Source organism: Coccomyxa subellipsoidea (assembly GCF_000258705.1).
Source record: "Coccomyxa subellipsoidea C-169, whole genome shotgun sequence".
NCBI classification, from domain to species: Eukaryota; Viridiplantae; Chlorophyta; class Trebouxiophyceae; family Coccomyxaceae; genus Coccomyxa; species Coccomyxa subellipsoidea.
This window is the reverse complement of record NW_005178023.1, coordinates 1018329-1036188: the sequence shown is the minus strand read 5'-3', so window position 1 is coordinate 1036188 and position 17860 is coordinate 1018329. Positions and strand designations below refer to the sequence as shown.

Below are 17860 nucleotides of genomic sequence, written 5' to 3'. Positions count from 1 at the left end.
CGCTGTTCCTTCTTTTGTGATGCAACAAGGGCCGGCGGTCAACCTCCACACAGACTGTTACAGACCCTCCAGCAACGGGGGATACTCCAAGGAGGAGGCGCATCTATGGCTGCAGGATTAGCCTAGACGGCACATCTAACACTGTGAAGTGTGACCTGTGTGGCCTAGAACATTCTGGACTGAGCTGCAGCGCAGGGGCAAAAGTCACGAATTGACTGCCCAGATAGAAGCCGACCCCAGAGTGATGGCCTCACACAGAACGAAAAGGTGAAAGGTAAGACAGTCAGGACAAACATACACGGACTAAACTGAAATGCACACCAAGTAAGAAGCGCTTGCAATGCCTCAACCCAGCGTGCCTCACCGCTCTTGTGTCACAAAACTCTCTTCTGGCTGCCTGGAATCAAAGAAGGATAGATGTGCGCCAGGCCCGTGTGTTGAGCCAGAGCCAGGTCGTGTATTCTCAAAGATTGCTAGGAGGTATCTCCATTTCAACTCCAGGCTGTGGCCTCTCACACAGCATCTATCTGTTTGAAATCTGCACTCGAAGAAAACAAAAAACTGCAAACTATTCACACCATCCCTCCAGTGCCCACTTTCAAGTTCCCAACCTGCAACCTGCCTTGCCAACTCTGCCACATTCCTTGCGCTTCAGTATCACAGCCTCCTCATACACTCTGCAGCACAGCCCCTGCTGCTGCCCAATCGGCACTTGTTATTGCCCCTTCCTAAGCCACAACAGAGACTAAGCCACAACAGAGACGCGCAGCAGTAATGCTCTCAATGCCCCAACCCTGTCGATGCTCAAGCTTCAATTGAGGCTGCAGCACATGCCTATTACCCAAGTACACGGCCCGAGCACCATTAGGGAGCTGCTGTCAGCCACCGCCTGCATCAGGGCCCGTCTGCACCCACAAAGATTCCTCCACGTGGATGCACAAGCCATGCCTGTCAGGTGAGCAGCGGCTGGCATCTTGTCTGCCTACGTTTGAACGGTAGGGGGAGCTGTGACCTCCCCTGGGCCGCTCTCTGGGGTCTCCGGAGCAATGGACAGCTGCTCAAAGGCGTCGTGCACATCCTCGCTGTGGGGTGAGCCTGTCTCTGCACCGCGCTTCTCCGTTTCAGCATTCCTCTGCAGGCATAGAGAAATAGGTTGGGTACAGAATAGCAAAATAGTATTGCTGCTCAGTTATACCGCGCCCTTGGTGACCCAGTTGTGATTATAGCGAGTTGTGACATTCCAGAACAAGCCAAAGGGCAAATGGTTATGTGGCATGTGGGTCCGGATATGACATGACATGGAGAATGACGTGGCATTATGCTTACAGGCTGCAATATGAGTGAATGAGTGATTACAGTCACACATGCAAGAGAAGAAATGTGGCCAAGAACATGTGCTACAACAAGAGTCATGACTCCAGCAAGGGAGGGATCTCAGGCAAAGGGCTCGCTCATGTAATGTGCTGCAAACGAGGGTGGATTTGTGACATTCATGGGGTGAAGTGATCACAGGGCATCCCTGCACTATATGTACATGAAACGGAATTCATAGGCCATGCAGTGTACCTTGGCAATCCACTCTGCTGCATTTGCGAGCAGCTTCTCAATGCGCAGGACAATGTGCTTGCCATACTGCTGCTTCTTCAGGCTGGTCAGGAACTCCTTGATCTTGCCCAGCAGCACCTCTCGCTCCTCATCAGTGCACACCTGCTTTGCAACAGCATTAGTCAGTACTCATTTCAGGTGAGATTGATTGCCCACCGCAACCCTAGCAGACAGACAGCATGCTAGATGGCAATCATATCGAATGAGGAAGAACGGATGTAAACTTGCTGAAATGGGAAGTAAAAATAAAATCATTGCTGATGCAAGAAAACATGCAGGAGAAACAGGATGGGAGTCCGAGGAAGAACATCGTACCAAGTCTGTCACATCGAGGAATCGAGTGAGGCCGGGATCATTGATACTTGCGCCCAGCAGCTTTGCCACAAAGATGCGCTCGATTGGGCAAAAGTGAACATTTTCAGAGGCCTGCAGATGGCAAGAGGAAGGGGGGCCTTGCAAACAAGAAGATCAACAGGAAAAAGCCAAGGAACAGTAGAAAGACCGGACTGTGGCATTGGACACAAAAGAAAGAGGGAAGTAACATGCATGCTATATAAAAAAAGGGAAGAAACTTACCAGCAGCTCTGAGTCAGGAGGCGCCCAGATCAGATCAAACGGCTTGATGCTCTGCAATGATAAAGGCAGCACCAACATGAGGTGTAAAAAAATAAAAAAATAAAAAGCAAATAGAAAATACAAAGGAAGTCAGCACTCTGCAACTATTGAAGGAAGGAAAGAAAGCCCACCCCAATTAAAAGGCACAAGAAACAGATCATAAAAGGAAAACTCGTCCCTGACATGCAAGCACACCAAAAGAAAAACAAACAAAAAAGGAGGTAAAAGACAAGAGTAAGCGAGGGGTCATGTCTGCACCTCCAGGGTCTTCTGCACGACATAGTTGCCGTACTGATCCTTAGTCATGGTCTGCAGCAGCTGGTCGGCCCCTGCCGAGTCCAGGCCGCTGCCCTCTCCCAGCATGGTGCTCACCAGCCGGCGGCGCTGGTCGCGTGTGCCAAACTCCAGGCACTTCTCCACAACGTTGCTGGCAAACTTGTGCGTGCTCAGCTCCACGATGTGAGCCTGCAGCCTCTGGATGATCTCCACCCTGCAAACACAAGACATGTGTCTCAGACATGTGAGCTGCATAGAGTATAGTATCCTAGCGCCGCACAACAAATCCAGCTGCTGACATTGTGCTGGCACACATGGGACCAGGATGAAGGAACACTGCCAGGCGATGTTGGTTGCATGCAAGGCGTAGAGCAACAGAAATTGTGTCAGAGGGGGGCATTGGAAGGTGGTGCGCACTTCTCCTCGGGCGAGCCAAAGGCCAGGCTGTGCTGGATGACGTAGTTGCCATAGGTGTCCCTGGCCAGGTCCAGAGCGTTCTCCGTGACCTGCATGAGCACTGTCAAGCTTTAGCCAAACATGTCATGCATGACAAATGCGCCATGCATCCCACCAGGGCATTAACATGCGGCTGGGATCTGCTTATGCCCTTTGCAACAGGCTCCTGTATCTTCTCTGCAGAGCTTTGGGCATCCCAGCAGTATGTTGGGCCGTTTGCTTGTTGTCAGAGGAGGGGAAGGCCTAGGAGGGTCACGCACTGTGGCCACCAGGCGGTGCTTGTAGTCCTCAAGGGTGCACTTCTCCAGGATGCGCTGGACGACGCGGCAGCCATAGGGGTGGCGTGCCAGGGGCACAAAGCCAGCGGAGAGCGCTGGCTTGCCTGGCGGCAGGGGCGCCCTGCTGCGCTGCGCGGCGGCAGCCCCTTCCGGCCCGTCGGCCAGCTCCTGTGCGCACAACACACATCCCATCAGTTCACGGAGTTCTACAGCAGTGCCTAAAACTAGCATGCTGACGACATGCATCTGAAGTCTGCATGTCAGGCCAGCCCTGCACAACAGTGGACTCCTACGGTCCAGTCCTGGGAGTCAGATTGGGGGTGGATGTGTTTTGTTCGTGTGTGAACACTGTGAGACGCGACCCCTCTGCATGCATGCGTGCATGCACAACAATGTGCTGCTTGGAAGGAGGGCACAGACCTCCAGGAGGTCTGCGATGGGCTCGCTTGGCGTGATGCACTCGATGCACTTCTGGATGACGTGGTTGCCGTTCTGATCGGAGATGCACTCGATGACATGGCCCTTCAGCTCCGCCACAATGCTGTCCTTCAGAGGCGGCCTCAGCACCTGCGCGCGCACAATGGTGACCAGGTGACAAATGTGCAATATATGTCTGCAACTCTCAATTGATATTCCCTGGGAAACAGGCATCCTCGCATGAGAAAGTGATCAGCACAGCACGTCAGATGCTTTGGTGAGTATTGCATGCATTGTGTAGCATGCAAGATGCATTGATGCTGGGTTTATGCGTGCATTCGAGTACAGGGAAAACATGCACCTCGATGGCTTTCTGGATGACGCGGCAGCCGTACACCTGGAGGGACAGTGTCTTGACGTGGCCCTGGATCAGGGCGGCCATGACCTCCTTCTGGTCATCGTCGCCGAAGTCCAGGAACTTCTGCACCACGTAGTTGCCAAACACGTCGTTCATCAGCTGCAGCGCCGGGTCCTTGTTCACGCACACCTCGGTGAAGGCGGCCGCCACCTGCACGCGCAACATCCATTCAGGATGTTCATTGGACAGTGCAATATGTGCGCATTGTGAGCCAGTGAGCAGTCTGCTGTCCTGTGTCTGCTGGCGCAGTTTGATTAGGGGTGGAAGAGGCCCTGGGGGACACTACAGTTGAAAACTCAACGAAGGTGAGGTGTGGCAAGCCACCTCCTCAGGCGAGGCTGTCTCGATCTTCATCTGGATGAAGCGGCTGCCGAACTGGTCCCTGCAGAGGTCGTACACATGCCCAGCAATGTCCTGCATGGCATGGCACACCTTCTTTGTGAAATCTTTAGCAAAGCTTAGTCTCTATCAAATCAACATGATGCATGGTGGTTGAAAAACCGCAGCGGCTTGCACCTGGCTACCATGCTGCATTGCCAGGATCGATGCAAGTCAGAGCCTAATAGCAATGCTGAAAAGCTTGGCCCTTATTTATAGCAAGCCTCACCTTAAGGTAGTACTGGTTCCCACGGTTGGTCTTGATGGCCTCAAGGATGCTGGCAGAGCCTCCGGCCTCGTTCTGCACCTTGCTGTCTTCGTTGCTGCGAGTGCGCCTGTGCCTGCGCGCCCCAGTGTCTCCCCCCTTCTGGATCTGCAGCCTGCAGCAGCAAATGTGGCTTGCTTAGATAACGATGTGCAGACAGCTGCCCTCAGACACTGCTCACTTGGCATGCAGAGCCAAGGAAAAAAAGTGACTCTGCCATCCTGAATGTCTGTTTGGAGTGCTGCAGTTGGGAGAATACCTGCCACAGTCAAAGTTTCCTGGGAGTGAGAAATGCCGCCGGTGCCCTTTGGCCCTGGCAGGTCCCATGTTTTCTGGGACTCTTTTGGGAGGCCTTTGAGTCAGCACACACCATGCACGTCAGGCGGGAAGTGCCTTCTTCAAAAGGGAATTTGGAGGATGACAACTGTGCAGAAATGCACAAGGGGAAGCAGGTATGCAAAGTGGGCTTCAGTGGGCTTGCAAATCAGCCTGCATGACGGGGCTCAACCGTTGAAAGACACCAACAGCACCTGAAGTCGTGAACCTCTGCGGGAGAAGAGTTTAGTCGGCGATGACCCCTTCCCTTGCTGGGCATAGATGGGCTGAAGAAGTCCCTGACCATGATAGGGCCAAAAGAGCCTCAGGCGGGAGATAATTGGCATAATTCTGCAGACTGCAGCACATACACGCTTCCCTAAAAGGGAGGACAACACTCCTGACATAAACGGCATGGTACTGCACACCGCAGCACATGCATGCTTCCCTAACAGGCAGGATAGCACTCCTGGGAATTGTATGGCATGGTACTGCAGACCGCAGAATATGCATGCTTCCCAATGAAGAAGGACGACACTCCTGGGAAATAAATGGCATAGAACTGCAGACCGCAGCACATGCATGCTTCCCATTAAGTACCACAACAATCATCCGGGACGCTGGGCATGCACACTGGTGCACCAGGGATGCTGTCACTCACCTGTCCCTGGTTGTGGCACTGGGCATGGAAGACTGCCGGCGGTGGCCAAGATGCGGGTCCCTGACATGGAGAAACAGGGAACATTACAAAACTTGGACCGAGATATCTCGCCTGACACTGCGACAGGTAAGCCAGGCTACAGACAGGGATGAGGAGCTCTTGGGAAATCAGGAGACTGTCATGGGAGATGGCTGGTTACCTGTCGACCTCTGCCCTCATCGGCGGTGAGCCCTGGCGCCTGTTGCCAGGCTTCCCCCTGCATGGCAAGCAAACAAGTGCCAATTAGTCAGGGCTTCAATGTAGCCAACTTCCACTGACATGCATGTAATCCATCCGCAGGTCATTCAAGTTGGCATGCATGCATGGAAATGAGCATGTGGCAGCAGCATGCGGCTGGGGCCCACCTTGGACCATCTCCAGTGACAGCTGGCGCAGGTGCCTTGAATCCATGCTGCCCTGGTAAGTTGGTAAGACCGGCAGCTGGTGGTGGCTGATACTGGGTAATAGCCTGTCGGGGCAGCCTGCTGTCCAGGCTGCCCTTCTGCAAATCACAGAATGGAACACACCTCAGGCCTTGCAGATGTTCATGTGTACAATGAGTGAATTAAGTCCAAATCCAGGCAGATGAGCAATCATAGACGGGAGATTCATGATAGATGAAAATTGCTTACCCTGCTGTTGGCTGGCGCATTGTAAATGGGTCCCTGCATGTAGGGCTCATAGCTCCCTGGGTAGCCGTAGTACATGCCCGCCTCATGGGCCAGTGGTGGAACCTGCACAGACCAGAAAATATCCACTTCAATCTGTGCATTTCATCACAGCACAGCAATACAAACTATACCAATGAAAGCACATCTTGGATCAGACTGCATTCCACAAACGTGAAGCCTTGGCAACACTGAAGGCTGCATGAAGGTATCGAGACAGGCATAGGCAGCACACCTGAGAGTAGTAGCCGCCCATGTACTCGTTGGGAGGATAGGGCATGCCGTACTGCATCACTGGTACGCTTGCAGACACTGGCGCAGTGGTTGGGCGTATTGTGCCTGTAGGTAACAAAGAGCGTGCTCACTTACTCCCGCATGCAAACATGAACTGAGTACAAGTAAAGAGACGAGATCGGCCAGGCCATACCTTGAGGAGGGCCGTCATACTGATTCGCCCACACAACACCAGCATGAGGCAGCACATAGCCAAAGTGCTGGGGGCCCTGATGAGGGTACACTCCCTGCAGCAAGAAGGCACCACCCTTCAGAAGACATCCCAGAGCAGACCCCAGCAGTTGCTCAACACATGAGAGGCACATGTCTTCGTCCAGATGACAGACTGTTTATACACGACTCCCAAAAGTGGCAGGCATCTCACCTGATTGTAGTTCTGAGCTGCAGCGGTGTACTGCTGGTTGTACATCATGGTCATGGCGACGCTCTGAGGTATCACATTGTCTGCAAACACGCAAATGTCAGTATGTGACGGTGGGCAGGTCTTCCAGGTACAGGATGTGGCGAGCTGATGCATGCAATGACAGGAGCCCGGATCAGTCATGTTATGCAGGGGAGTGAACACCTGAGTGATAGGCCTGGTGGTGCCCATGACCATTGCTGGATGGGTGACGCGAGCCTTGCTGACCATGAGCTTGGTTGTACTGCTGAGAGCCATGCATGAAGGCTGCTTGTTGAGGAGTGTGATACATGCCATGTCCACCCATGTACCCTGCATGGTTGTTTGGCCGGTTTGCCTGCAAGCCATCGGCATACAGAGGTCAGGCAGACATACAAAATGTGGCTGGTTCTGCTCTCCAGACAATGGATGTCATGGACATCAGCAGCGGAAGCATCAAGGAATAGATCAGGACAAGCAAGGTGCAAGCATGGCATGCAAGCGCTTGAAACGTGCTGGACAAGTGTGGTCATCACCTGCTGTTGGCGCCTTGGTGGGCCCGCCTGCCTTCCAGCAGGACCTGCTGCGGCGCTGCGGGGGAAGCTGCTGCTCTGGCTTCTCACCGGCCGATCTGGAAGTTCAGCTGCTGGGAGCTCAGCGATGTGCTGATTCATGCCAGTCTGCTTTGCTTGCCGTAGCTGAGCAGCCTCATCTTGAGCTTCCGTTGACATGTTCGCAGGGCTGCTACCGTGCGAGCTGTCCAATCTGCTACAAGAAAACACACAAGTCAGGATCATATGCAAGTCACTTGTTTCCTTGCCAGCATGCCAAAAGCTGCATGAAATATAGGTTCTTTTGATACATGCGCGAGACTCTGCCGCACCTCTCTGGCAGGTCAGGACTGTCCTGATCTGGACTGTCGACCTTCACAAATGATCCGTCCTCTGACACCCCTGTGTGGTTGCTATCTGGAGAGATGGGCTCCGGGGGCACTTCTGCACACTCCTGCACTTCTCTGCTCAGGGCCTTGATATTATTCTCTGGTGCACAGCTCACGTCCACGCCGCCATAGAAGCCTTGTCTTGTGAACCCCTGCACTGGCATGGCCTCATATGACAAGAGTGCACAAGATTTACGAACCAAGGAGTTAAGGGGTTTACATTTGAGTGAGCTAAAATGTAAGGAAGGGCGCTCCTTGCCTGCAAGTGAGGATGTTCCAGGCGAGGAGAGTTGGTCATACTTCTGGCATTCCCCAGGAAAAGAGGATGCCAAGTCCTCAGCTAGACTTTCTTGTGCACGCAAGCTCCAATCTGCAGAAAGCACATGAGGATTTATGAGGATGTTTATAGCCATGGTCAAGAACTCAAGGAAGAGGAGGAAACCTCATCAGCAATGGATACGCAGCACGCCATGGCTGTAACCCTCTATCTTAAACATCAGAATTCGATGTTAGCTTCCGGACGGCAGCCGCAGCTGTGGTGAAGCCAATATATTCCACTGGTCATCAAGTCAGCTGAAGGCCACCCCGACCATCTCGTATCCTGGAGGACCCTTGACCAGCACTTACGGAATCTACTGCCCCGTTTCTGACTCTCTGTACCTCACCGAGGAGGGCACAACAGTGCTATTTTGAAATGGCGAGTGAAGCTTTGTAACGATAAGCATCATCATGACAGGAGCGGCGGACTTCGCCGCAAAAGCATGATTTCCAACGGTGGCCCCCTTGGCATCTGGACCACTCCTGATGCTAGCATGATGGCTCACCTGCCTCAAAACTCCCTTCCAGGTCCAGACCCCACTCCTTGACGTGCAGCGGACTGTACCTGCGTCCAGACGCTTCGTTAAAGCCTTGGCGATCGTGCCTGTTTCACCAGATCGCCTCAGGTTCCCTCAGCTGGCCTGTGACAACACAGGACATCTATATTGAACGCAAACAGCCCCCACAAGTCGTCCTTGGACATCCGACCTGATAAAGTGCCCTGTGACGCGGCAGCCCCTTCGAGCGCCACTACCGGGATCCTTGGGTTAAAAGAACAATGCTTGCTTACCGGGAAACACTGTGGGGGCTGGGGTTGGATGTTCACGAATCAAGCTCGGACTTCAGAAAGCCTTGCCTGTTTCTTTGCTATCCTCCCCCCGCTCTCCTCTTCTCACCCCTCCGCGGGTGCGGCTGCTTGTGCAATGGTGCCGAGCAGGAAACCCACGGTTGGCTGTTCTTCAGATGCGTGTCGGTGTCTTCCCAGATGCAGTGCTTTCATTTGCCAAGGAGAACGGCAAGAACGCAGCTGGCACTTCGAATTTGCCACTCTTTCGACGGCGTTCCTAAAGTTTTGGCGGACCTTCTATACACTTCGCTCTTAAAGTCGATCAACCTGCCACGAAATTGCGTTTGACAGAGAGTGTTTCTGCGTGACATAGAACGGAAGCCGCAACGCACAAGGGGGTTGTGAGTGAGGGCATTGCCCTAGCCTCGCATATTATTGGGAGCACGCATGGAGCGCAACACCCTTAAGAACTCGACGGCGCTGCAGGCTGTAGCGGGGTTTGCAGCTGGTGCAGCAATCTTGGGACTCGCTGCATGGTGGTATCAGAGCGGCAAGGTGCGAATCATGCTTCCAAGGTTTGGTACATCCGATGGAAGAGCACATTGCGGTTCTTGTCAGAGCAAGGTTGCAAGATCTGGCTGTTGATAAAACAAAATATCCTTACAATCACATGGGAGCCAGGAGAGCTCTACCACAAGTTTCAGTGAGCCCCGTGCCTGTCCCAGGTTCCTTCCAAGGCTCCAAAGAAGGTTGAGATGGCCCCGATCCCCGATAAGGACCCAGATTATGCGAGCACAGTCGCAAGCAGGCATCTTGAGGCCGCAGATGCAGCCTCACCTGCTGGCAGCCAGCAGGCGGACAGACAGTCAGATGAGCATGCCAGTGCAGTGCACATTGCCACTGAGGGCACCCTGGGAGACATTGAGGAGATCGCGCCATCTGCTGGAGCCATACTGGATGAGGAGATCATTCTGGCAAATGCAATAGCAGGTGCGATCAGCTGTTGCAGTGCTCCATTACAGATGATTAATTATTCCCTTTCTGCCTTGGCTTGCTGTCACAGGTTGCGGACATCATGCCCGGGGAGCTAGTTCTGAGGGGGTGGTGTGGCATGCCGCAGATGCTCCCACCATATCCTGGCGGCAGACAGCAGAAGAGGTGGTGTTGGAAACGCCTGTGGGGGACAATGTGCGCGCGAAGGACCTGGTGTGCAACATCAATGCACGCAGCTTGTACCTGGCAGTCCAAGGGAAGGTGCTTGTGGATGAGCCGCTCTTTGCTCCCATCAGCCCAGATGAGAGCAGCTGGGAGATTGGTGAGCGCTCCTTGCTTGCTGTTTATGATTGTTTTGCACTAGTTCCTATCTTTGAGCACTAAGGCCTGATCTGCTGGACAGTGTCCTAAAAATCTTGGTTTGCTGCACAGGTGATGCCGAGGACGGGCGCAGCATCACTGTGTCTCTGCACAAGGCGAACGTTCCAGCATCCCAGTGCAACTGGAAAACACTCTTTGCAGTAAGGGATCCAAAGGGTCTGGAAAGCAAGGCAGAGGAATGATGGCAATAGCTGAACTGAGCTCCACATGATGTTCCTGCCAGGAACCAGTGGTACAAATGGATGGTCATGCCTGGTGGTTTATTTGCTGTGTCAGAATGACAGCAAAATTAGTGACAAAGTGCATGTGGCATGTGGCATCAGTGATTGGTAATCAGCTGTCGACTTCACTGCCTGTCTATATACCACCAGTGCAAACGAGTATGACATCATGTTAATATGGGTGCGTAACCAGCATCCAAGGAAATCTGACCTCCCTAGATTGATGCAGTGTCATTGAGATCAGCATGATGCTGCCGTGTTGCCGCATTGACCACATGTCAACTAGGACTTTTTTCCTTACCAACAGATATGGCTCGCGTGACCAGGATCCGGATGAGTAATAGTCATTGACAATACATGCACTGGGGTGCCTTTCGATTTCATGAATCATGACTTCATGGCCGCCATGATCTTGATAACAGCCATGCAAGAACTCGGGATCGGAATCTTGATGACACCGTGCTTGTGCTTGTATGCTCTTTGAGCATACAAGCACAAGCACCTCAGCCGACTCGGTCGGACTCCGGTTTGGACCCGGATGCCAGCTGGACTAAAGTCTGCTGGCCCGTGCCATGCAGGAGTCCTGCAGGACCGAGCCACTGCTCAGTTTGGCGCAATTGTCCTCACTGCTGCAGTGTTGTGTTGCTGAGTCCAAGACTAGCTGGACCCAACGAAGAATGGAAATAAATATCTGTGTTTCAGCGACGCGGTGTCTGCAGTGCCCCTTTGCAAATTGCAATTGCCCAGGCCAGGCCTGCCACTTATGCGTCCCTGCCATGCATGCTGTAATAGAGTGCCCCATTTAAAGGTCATCTGACCAGAGGGATACAAAAAATAGAAGGGAAGAAATGGAGGGAAAGTGAATGCTTCCCCTGCAGGCTGAGTGCTTAGGGTAAAGAAACCCAAAGAAGAAGGAACGCCACCGCCGCCTCGACTTTTCAGCTCGCACAGGCAAAACTTTGGCATGCAATCCCTTCCAGACCTCAATCTTCTGTGGACCTCCCCTAGATCGGCTTGTGATTCAATCTGGTTCCTACCTGACAGCATCAGCTGCGTTGTTGATCAGGGATCGGTAGCACCAAGATGGTCACAGAAGATGCAGTCGAGAGTTCTGGAGCTAATGGTGTAGCTGAAGCGCACAAGACCAATGGCAAGCTTGGGAATGGAGACTCGGACGTCGGTAATGGTGGGAAGAAGCTTACGCCAGCTGAGAAGAAGAGACTCAAGAAAAAACAGCGGAAGGCCAACAAGCAGGCAGGACGGTGAGGCCTCTCCTTTTCAATGAGATGTCACGAAAAGTATTGCTTCAAGGTTTCCGCTCCCACAGTGCCCAAGCTGGTGGTCCTTTGTTGCTTGAACCTGACGGCTGGAATAATCTGGACATGATTGATCTTCTGTCATAATGGAAGCTAATTCCTGTGAATGTCAGCTAAGCTGCTCCAAATAACGGGTTAGCAGCACAACAGTGGATCAGCCTTGCTTCTGCTATGCAATAGGGGTTGTTTTAATTTCACCACTAGACTGGTTGATAGAAGTGATATCCTGTGTAGAACATTACGCTCGATTTCATAACTTTGACGTGCTTCTTGTAGAATTCCTCCTCCTGTCAGGGGTCGACTCCCAGTTCTCGAGCACTGTCTTCCTCACATAATGTGTTGTCTTGGCAACCACAGGACGTTGCAAGGGGGGCAGCAGCAAGGGATTGCATCAAATCCGCTTCCCTCCCAGGTAATCCATTTGATGTCTGCCGCCGTTCATCTTGAGAGCATTAATAGCCAAAAGACGGCAGAGAATTTGGATGTCTAGCCTCCCGCAAGAGCTCTTCGGGACATACTACCAGAGTTCCATTAGAGTTGTGCAGAGCAGTCAGAGTCTAGTACTTCGACTTCTGCAACATGCACAATTTATATATTTACCAGCTGCTGTTTGGATCTGTATAAGGATCTGGGAGAAGAGGCACACCTGTCAAATCCTGGAATGATTGCGTTAGGGATGACCTGGAATCCATTGGATTGACATGACATTGGTGGAGAAAGTGCCTAGACAGGGAAGGCTGGAGAGGAATTTTGAGATGTTGCTGCAACGCACCTAGCCCTGAGGGCTGAAATATGCGTGTTCTGAACATTCTTATCAATAATTACCTATTGCTGTGGTTTGCGTTTCAGTCGGAGACTTCCGGAGTGGAGGTGGAGTATGTGTCTGCCCCCCGCGAGTATGAGGAGCTGCTGCAGGCCAAGGAAGAACCGGAGGCCGATGATGGGGGCTTTGCGCGTGCGGGGGGCTTGGGTTTCGTGTCGGCAGGCACATCTGGGGCTGGCTTGGGCAGCGAGGGTAAGCCCCCTCTGGCATGCATTTGCCGGTAGTTGTCACTCATGCGTTTTACCTTAACAGAGCACTGCCCGTCTCGTGCTCCTGTATCTAAGAAAGTTCCTTGCCAACTTAGCGATGCTGGTGGGTGCAGGGCTCACGCCAGGATTGGGGTCGGGCGGTGCAACGCCTTCGTTGGGGTCAGATTACGGGTCTGAGACCCCCTACGGCGGCGTGGGATTGGGCGCCACACCAGGACTGGGTTCTGATGAAGCGGAGGAAAATGGCACAACTGTGCGCTCTCTACTCGTACCCCCACCTTTTGCACGCCGGAGTTTTATGTTCCTCACAATGCTAATAACAAGCTTGCTTGTGCTGGTGAATGTCTCCTTATAGTGCGTGCCTGTATGGTGTCAGCCATTCTGTGTCGGTTCCGCAGGAGGACAGCATGAGCCCCTACGAGGAGTTTGCGCGGGTGTTCAGCAAGTTTGCCAGCGCTGAGGAGGTGACCGGACCACGAGTTGATCCTGATGCGGAGGCAGAGGCTGACGAGGACAAAGAGGAAGAAGCAGCCGAGGTGCGCAGGAACCACAATGACAGTGGACTGTGTCAACAAGCAATGTGGTGGCTCTTGTGTCCTGCACTTCCTGTTGACAGTATTGTTGTCAGCTGGCTAGGTGTCAGTTTTGTGATGCAAGGTGATGTGTGCTGTGTACGGTGATGGCAGTATGCTAACTTATGATTATGTGATGACACACAGGAGAAAAAGGAGCCAGAGAAAGGGGAGGGCAGCGACAACGAGGAGGATGAGGGGAAGGTAGGGAAGGAGAGCAAGCGCAAGCACAAGATGGAGAGCCGGCTGAAGATCGCGGAGCTGAAGCAGACCTGCCCCCGGCCGGAAGTGGTGGAAGTCTGGGACGTGACTGCCCAGGACCCACGCTTGCTTGTCTACCTCAAGGTTAGTCATGACAGGGTGTAGGTCATTCATTAGTCCTGTATCTGTCTGCAATATTCACCTGTGATGCTGTAAATTTCACATGTACCATGCTGCATTGGGGGGCAGAGAACATGTTCTTGCTTACCTTGACATTCATCTGTCTGCAAACTTGGATGAAGCATGTGGATGCAGGATGCTCAGTGTTCCAAGCTGTGTCAGATCTAGAGAAAGAGAGATGCAGGCACCCAGGCACCTGAGTTAAGAGCGCCAGAGATAAGAGCAAGGGCTGTCTTGCGAGGGAACATCATGGATTCAGGGTTGTGATGGATTGGATGCAGGCTTACCGGAACACTGTGCCTGTGCCGCGGCACTGGAGTCAGAAGAGGAAATACCTGCAAGGGAAGCGGGGTCTGGAGAAGCCGCCCTTCCAGCTGCCAGAATTTATTGAGGCCACAGGCATCGGCGAGATGCGGCAGGCATACCAGGAGAAGGTGATAGAAGACTTGCACCGTCATGTCCTCTTGCATCGCATCATCACAGTGCATCTAATCTTGATGACACCTGTTTTGCTGAAGGTTTTCTTCTACTGGGTTGTAACACTGTTGAGATGGTGCTTGTGCAGGAAGAGAGCAAGAAGCTTCGGCAGAAGCAGAAGGACAAGATGCAGCCCAAGATGGGCAAGCTGGACATCGACTACCAGGTTCTGCACGACGCCTTCTTCAAGCACCAGACAAAGCCTTCCTTCTCAGTCATGGGCGACCTCTACTATGAGGGCAAAGAGTTCGAGGCTAAGGTGAGACTCACATCTCACCACTGCTACATCCTGATCTGCCTTTACACCTCCTTACACATCCAATATGTCTTGATCTGCCCTTGTACGGCGTCTGTGAGCAAGTCTGCAACTAGTAATGATTAGTAATGGCCAGTGGTGCTCGTGCAGATCCTGGGTGCGAAACCAGGTGTGCTGAGCGAGGAGCTGCGCAGAGCGTTGGGCATGGGCGAGTCATCGCCGCCGCCGTGGCTCATCAACATGCAGCGCTATGGGCCGCCCCCCTCCTATCCTGACCTGAAGGTTCGCCCGCAAAATGCCGCGTATATCTAAGCACATTGGCCGTTCCCTGATTGGCATAGTGGCCCGGCAAATCAGTGCCTGCGTCCAGCATGCATCCCGCAGTAATTTAGATATACTGTGCGGCAAAGAGCAGAGATCTGCTGGGCATGCAGAGTTGACATTTCCAGTGCCACGTGACGGTGAGACAAGCGCAGGTGCACACGCATGCTTGTGCGCAGACTGGGCACAGATGATATGAGCACATGTGGTGGGTGCAGATCCCGGGCCTGAATGCGCCCATCCCTCCGGGCGCCCAGTTCGGCTACCAGCCTGGCGGCTGGGGAAAGCCGCCTGTGGATGAGGAGGGCAACCCCCTGTACGGCGATGTCTTCGGCCTGTTCGAGCAGGATGCTGAAGACGAGCTGGTACGTGAGACTTCCTGTGCCCACTCTTCCCTCACCCCAGACCTCACTCAATTCTTACTTTCCAAGTGCCTGAGTGCCGGAGAGGTCTCTTTACTGCAACTGGAACAAATATTGCATGAGGGTAGTTGCTTGAATGGCCTAGAGGAGGGGAGCCCTGCATGCATGAGGGCTCTGCGGGCTTGATGCAGAGCTTGCAGAGGCTCTTGTCATGCCTGAGCTCACCTCCAGAGACAGTAAGAGCGATCTTGCGCTCTCCTCAACAATGAGCTGGTGGTCTTCTTCTAATGCATGCCCTGCTTGGCGATTTGCCATTGCCGGTAGAGTTCCTTGCAGGAGCCCCGTCATGCACACGGCCTGATTGGGGTGAGGGAATTTGTCGCGCAGGTGGACAAGCTGACGAGGTGGGGGGATCTGGAGAGTGAGGAAGAGGAGTCAGAGGAGGAAGAAGAGGAAGAAGAAGACGAGGTGGACGACACGGAGAGCCTGGCGGACGGCATCGCGTCCATCGCGTCCGGCTACAACTCCAGCTTGCCCTCCGGCATCGAGACGCCCGAGGTCATCGACCTGCGCAAGGGCAAGGCCGGTGCGCGCCCCGCCGCCACGCTGCATGAGTCACCTCGCATGATAATTAAGGAACCACCCTTGCTCGTGCAGCAGCAAGCGGAGCAAGGGAGCTGTGCATGCTCCTTCTGTGCCTTCTGGCGTGCATGCCGGAAGGGAGCATGCGCAGCCGGGCCACCCCGGGCACTTGTGTTGGTGCATGACCGTGAGGTGACAAGGATTTTGTTTTGCACGAAGCTGTGCATGTTCCCTCTGTGCCTTCTGTCTTGCATGCCGGAAGGGACCCTGCGCAACAGGGCTCCTCCGTGCGCATGTGCTAACACCCTGCGCAGGTCATGCCTCGATCTGGGTGTAGCCGCATTGAGGTTTGGATTTGTTGAACATTGCATGGCTATAGGCCCAGCGGGTCGTCTGCGTCTAGAGTTGGGAAAACAAGCTTGGGCTTGCATAGCAGTTACCTGGATGTGTGGTGTATCAACACGGGTGTATGAACATGCTCCTGCGGACCATTCACTGTAAGGCTGTGAAGTTTGAGAGATGCGATGCGATGGTGGGGCGTGCAGGCGAGAAGCCGCTGTACCAAGTGCTGGAGCAGCAGGCGGCGCCGGTGGGCAACGCGCTCATGGGCAGCGACCACACCTACGTCATCCCCGGTGCCGGCGCACCCGCCGCCGGAGCGCCTACCAAGGGCGCTGCAGCCGCCGCTGCCAAGAGGTGCGCAGCTATGGCATGGCCCCCATCCCATATTCCACAATCCTTCTTTGATCTGTTCTTCTGCAGATGCCGCTGGCATGTGTCCAGAACGCTCTTCTGTGGGCTGAATTGGTGTGCTGCGCTTCGACAATCCTTGTTGTTTATGGGCAGGGCACCTTTCCTTTCCTTGTCTGTTGTGGCCCAATGGGAACTCAATGGGAAGTTGATCTCCATAGTAATGTCCTGCGGTGTGTGCTGGTGCAGGTCTGGGATTGCGCCTGGAGATGTGGAGGTGGCGATCGACCCTGCAGAGCTGGAGGGGCTCGACGAAGCCGGTGTGCGCGCACTGTACGAGGAGCGCCTTTCGCAGCAGCGCACCGCATCATCACGCGAGGTGCCCTTCTGCATTTGCCTTATTTTCTCCCGTAATGGCCTTCTTGATCCTGTTTCTGTTGTGATTTCATCGCCGGGATGATCCCTGGGAAAGCTTTCGGGCAGGCAGAGAGACCAACAATTGTCTGTTTGTTGTCCTTGAATGCGCATTGGCCCCACTGTGTCGCTTTCCTGCAATGTACCCCGTTTGGTCCTGTCACGACTGCACCAGCAGGGCGCTGCATGAGAGCACCATCAGACCCTGCAGGTCTGGCAAGCTGGTCTCAAGAAACTTGTGATCTGGCTGGCAAGGGCTGAATGAGCTCTGGGGGGGGGGCTTTGTGCTTGGAAATATACAGTGGCTGAGTGTGCAATGGGATAATACCTGCAGGACTTCTCGGACTTGGTGGCTGCCAAGGCGGCGCAGCAGAAGCGCAAGGCGGCAGAGAAGAAGGAGGGCAAGGCCAAGAAGCAGAAGGAGCAGTTCAAGTTCTAGAGGACCTCTTTGGGTTGGCCTTTTTGGGCCACGTGTGCTGTCTTGCTCAGTATTGGGATGTCTGGGGCCAGGACGTAACGTGGTGGCATTGCTGTGCTTTTATGCAACTGCGTGTCCAAATCTCAATTATGGATTACAACAGGAATATTCCTATATGGCAGATTAGCGCGGCTGCCTTCTAGTTTCATGGCTGGCAGAAGGGGTGTGGTAGCACCTGTGACAGATCTTTAGAGTAAGCACATGTGGTGATGCTGATAGCCCGCAAGAGGCTTTTATGAGGCTCTGCGTCCAACTGAGAAGTGCTCAGTGAGTTG

The 17860-nt window shown here is 53.6% G+C and overlaps 2 protein-coding genes across 2 annotated transcripts; one reads left to right on the top strand and one right to left on the bottom strand.

Annotated features, from left to right (window-relative positions):
- Positions 1–878: 878 nt before the first annotated feature.
- COCSUDRAFT_68010 (ARM repeat-containing protein) lies at positions 879–9295 on the bottom strand (the record flags this gene model as incomplete). Its single annotated transcript, XM_005643682.1, has 25 exons — positions 9113–9295; positions 8829–8887; positions 8264–8374; positions 7948–8156; positions 7601–7832; positions 7251–7422; positions 7050–7129; positions 6819–6912; positions 6627–6730; positions 6356–6457; positions 6089–6225; positions 5884–5940; positions 5685–5744; positions 4673–4823; positions 4390–4479; positions 4009–4215; positions 3651–3797; positions 3213–3398; positions 2914–3002; positions 2479–2710; positions 2182–2232; positions 1921–2031; positions 1567–1707; positions 1013–1132; positions 879–905 (listed from the first exon to the last, which is right to left on the bottom strand). Exons 3-25 carry the CDS (start codon positions 8300–8302, stop codon positions 879–881), a joined length of 2838 nt encoding a protein of 945 aa, XP_005643739.1. The 5' UTR covers positions 8303–8374; positions 8829–8887; positions 9113–9295.
- Positions 9296–9444: 149 nt separating this feature from the next.
- Positions 9445–17546, top strand: COCSUDRAFT_49041 (DUF382-domain-containing protein; the record flags this gene model as incomplete). Its single annotated transcript, XM_005643681.1, has 16 exons — positions 9445–9664; positions 9835–10099; positions 10230–10424; positions 10535–10584; positions 12870–13035; positions 13166–13305; positions 13451–13588; positions 13772–13969; positions 14287–14439; positions 14571–14741; positions 14889–15020; positions 15278–15424; positions 15809–16007; positions 16549–16699; positions 16943–17072; positions 17442–17546. Exons 1-16 carry the CDS (start codon positions 9557–9559, stop codon positions 17544–17546), a joined length of 2448 nt encoding a protein of 815 aa, XP_005643738.1. The 5' UTR covers positions 9445–9556.
- Positions 17547–17860: the final 314 nt, after the last annotated feature.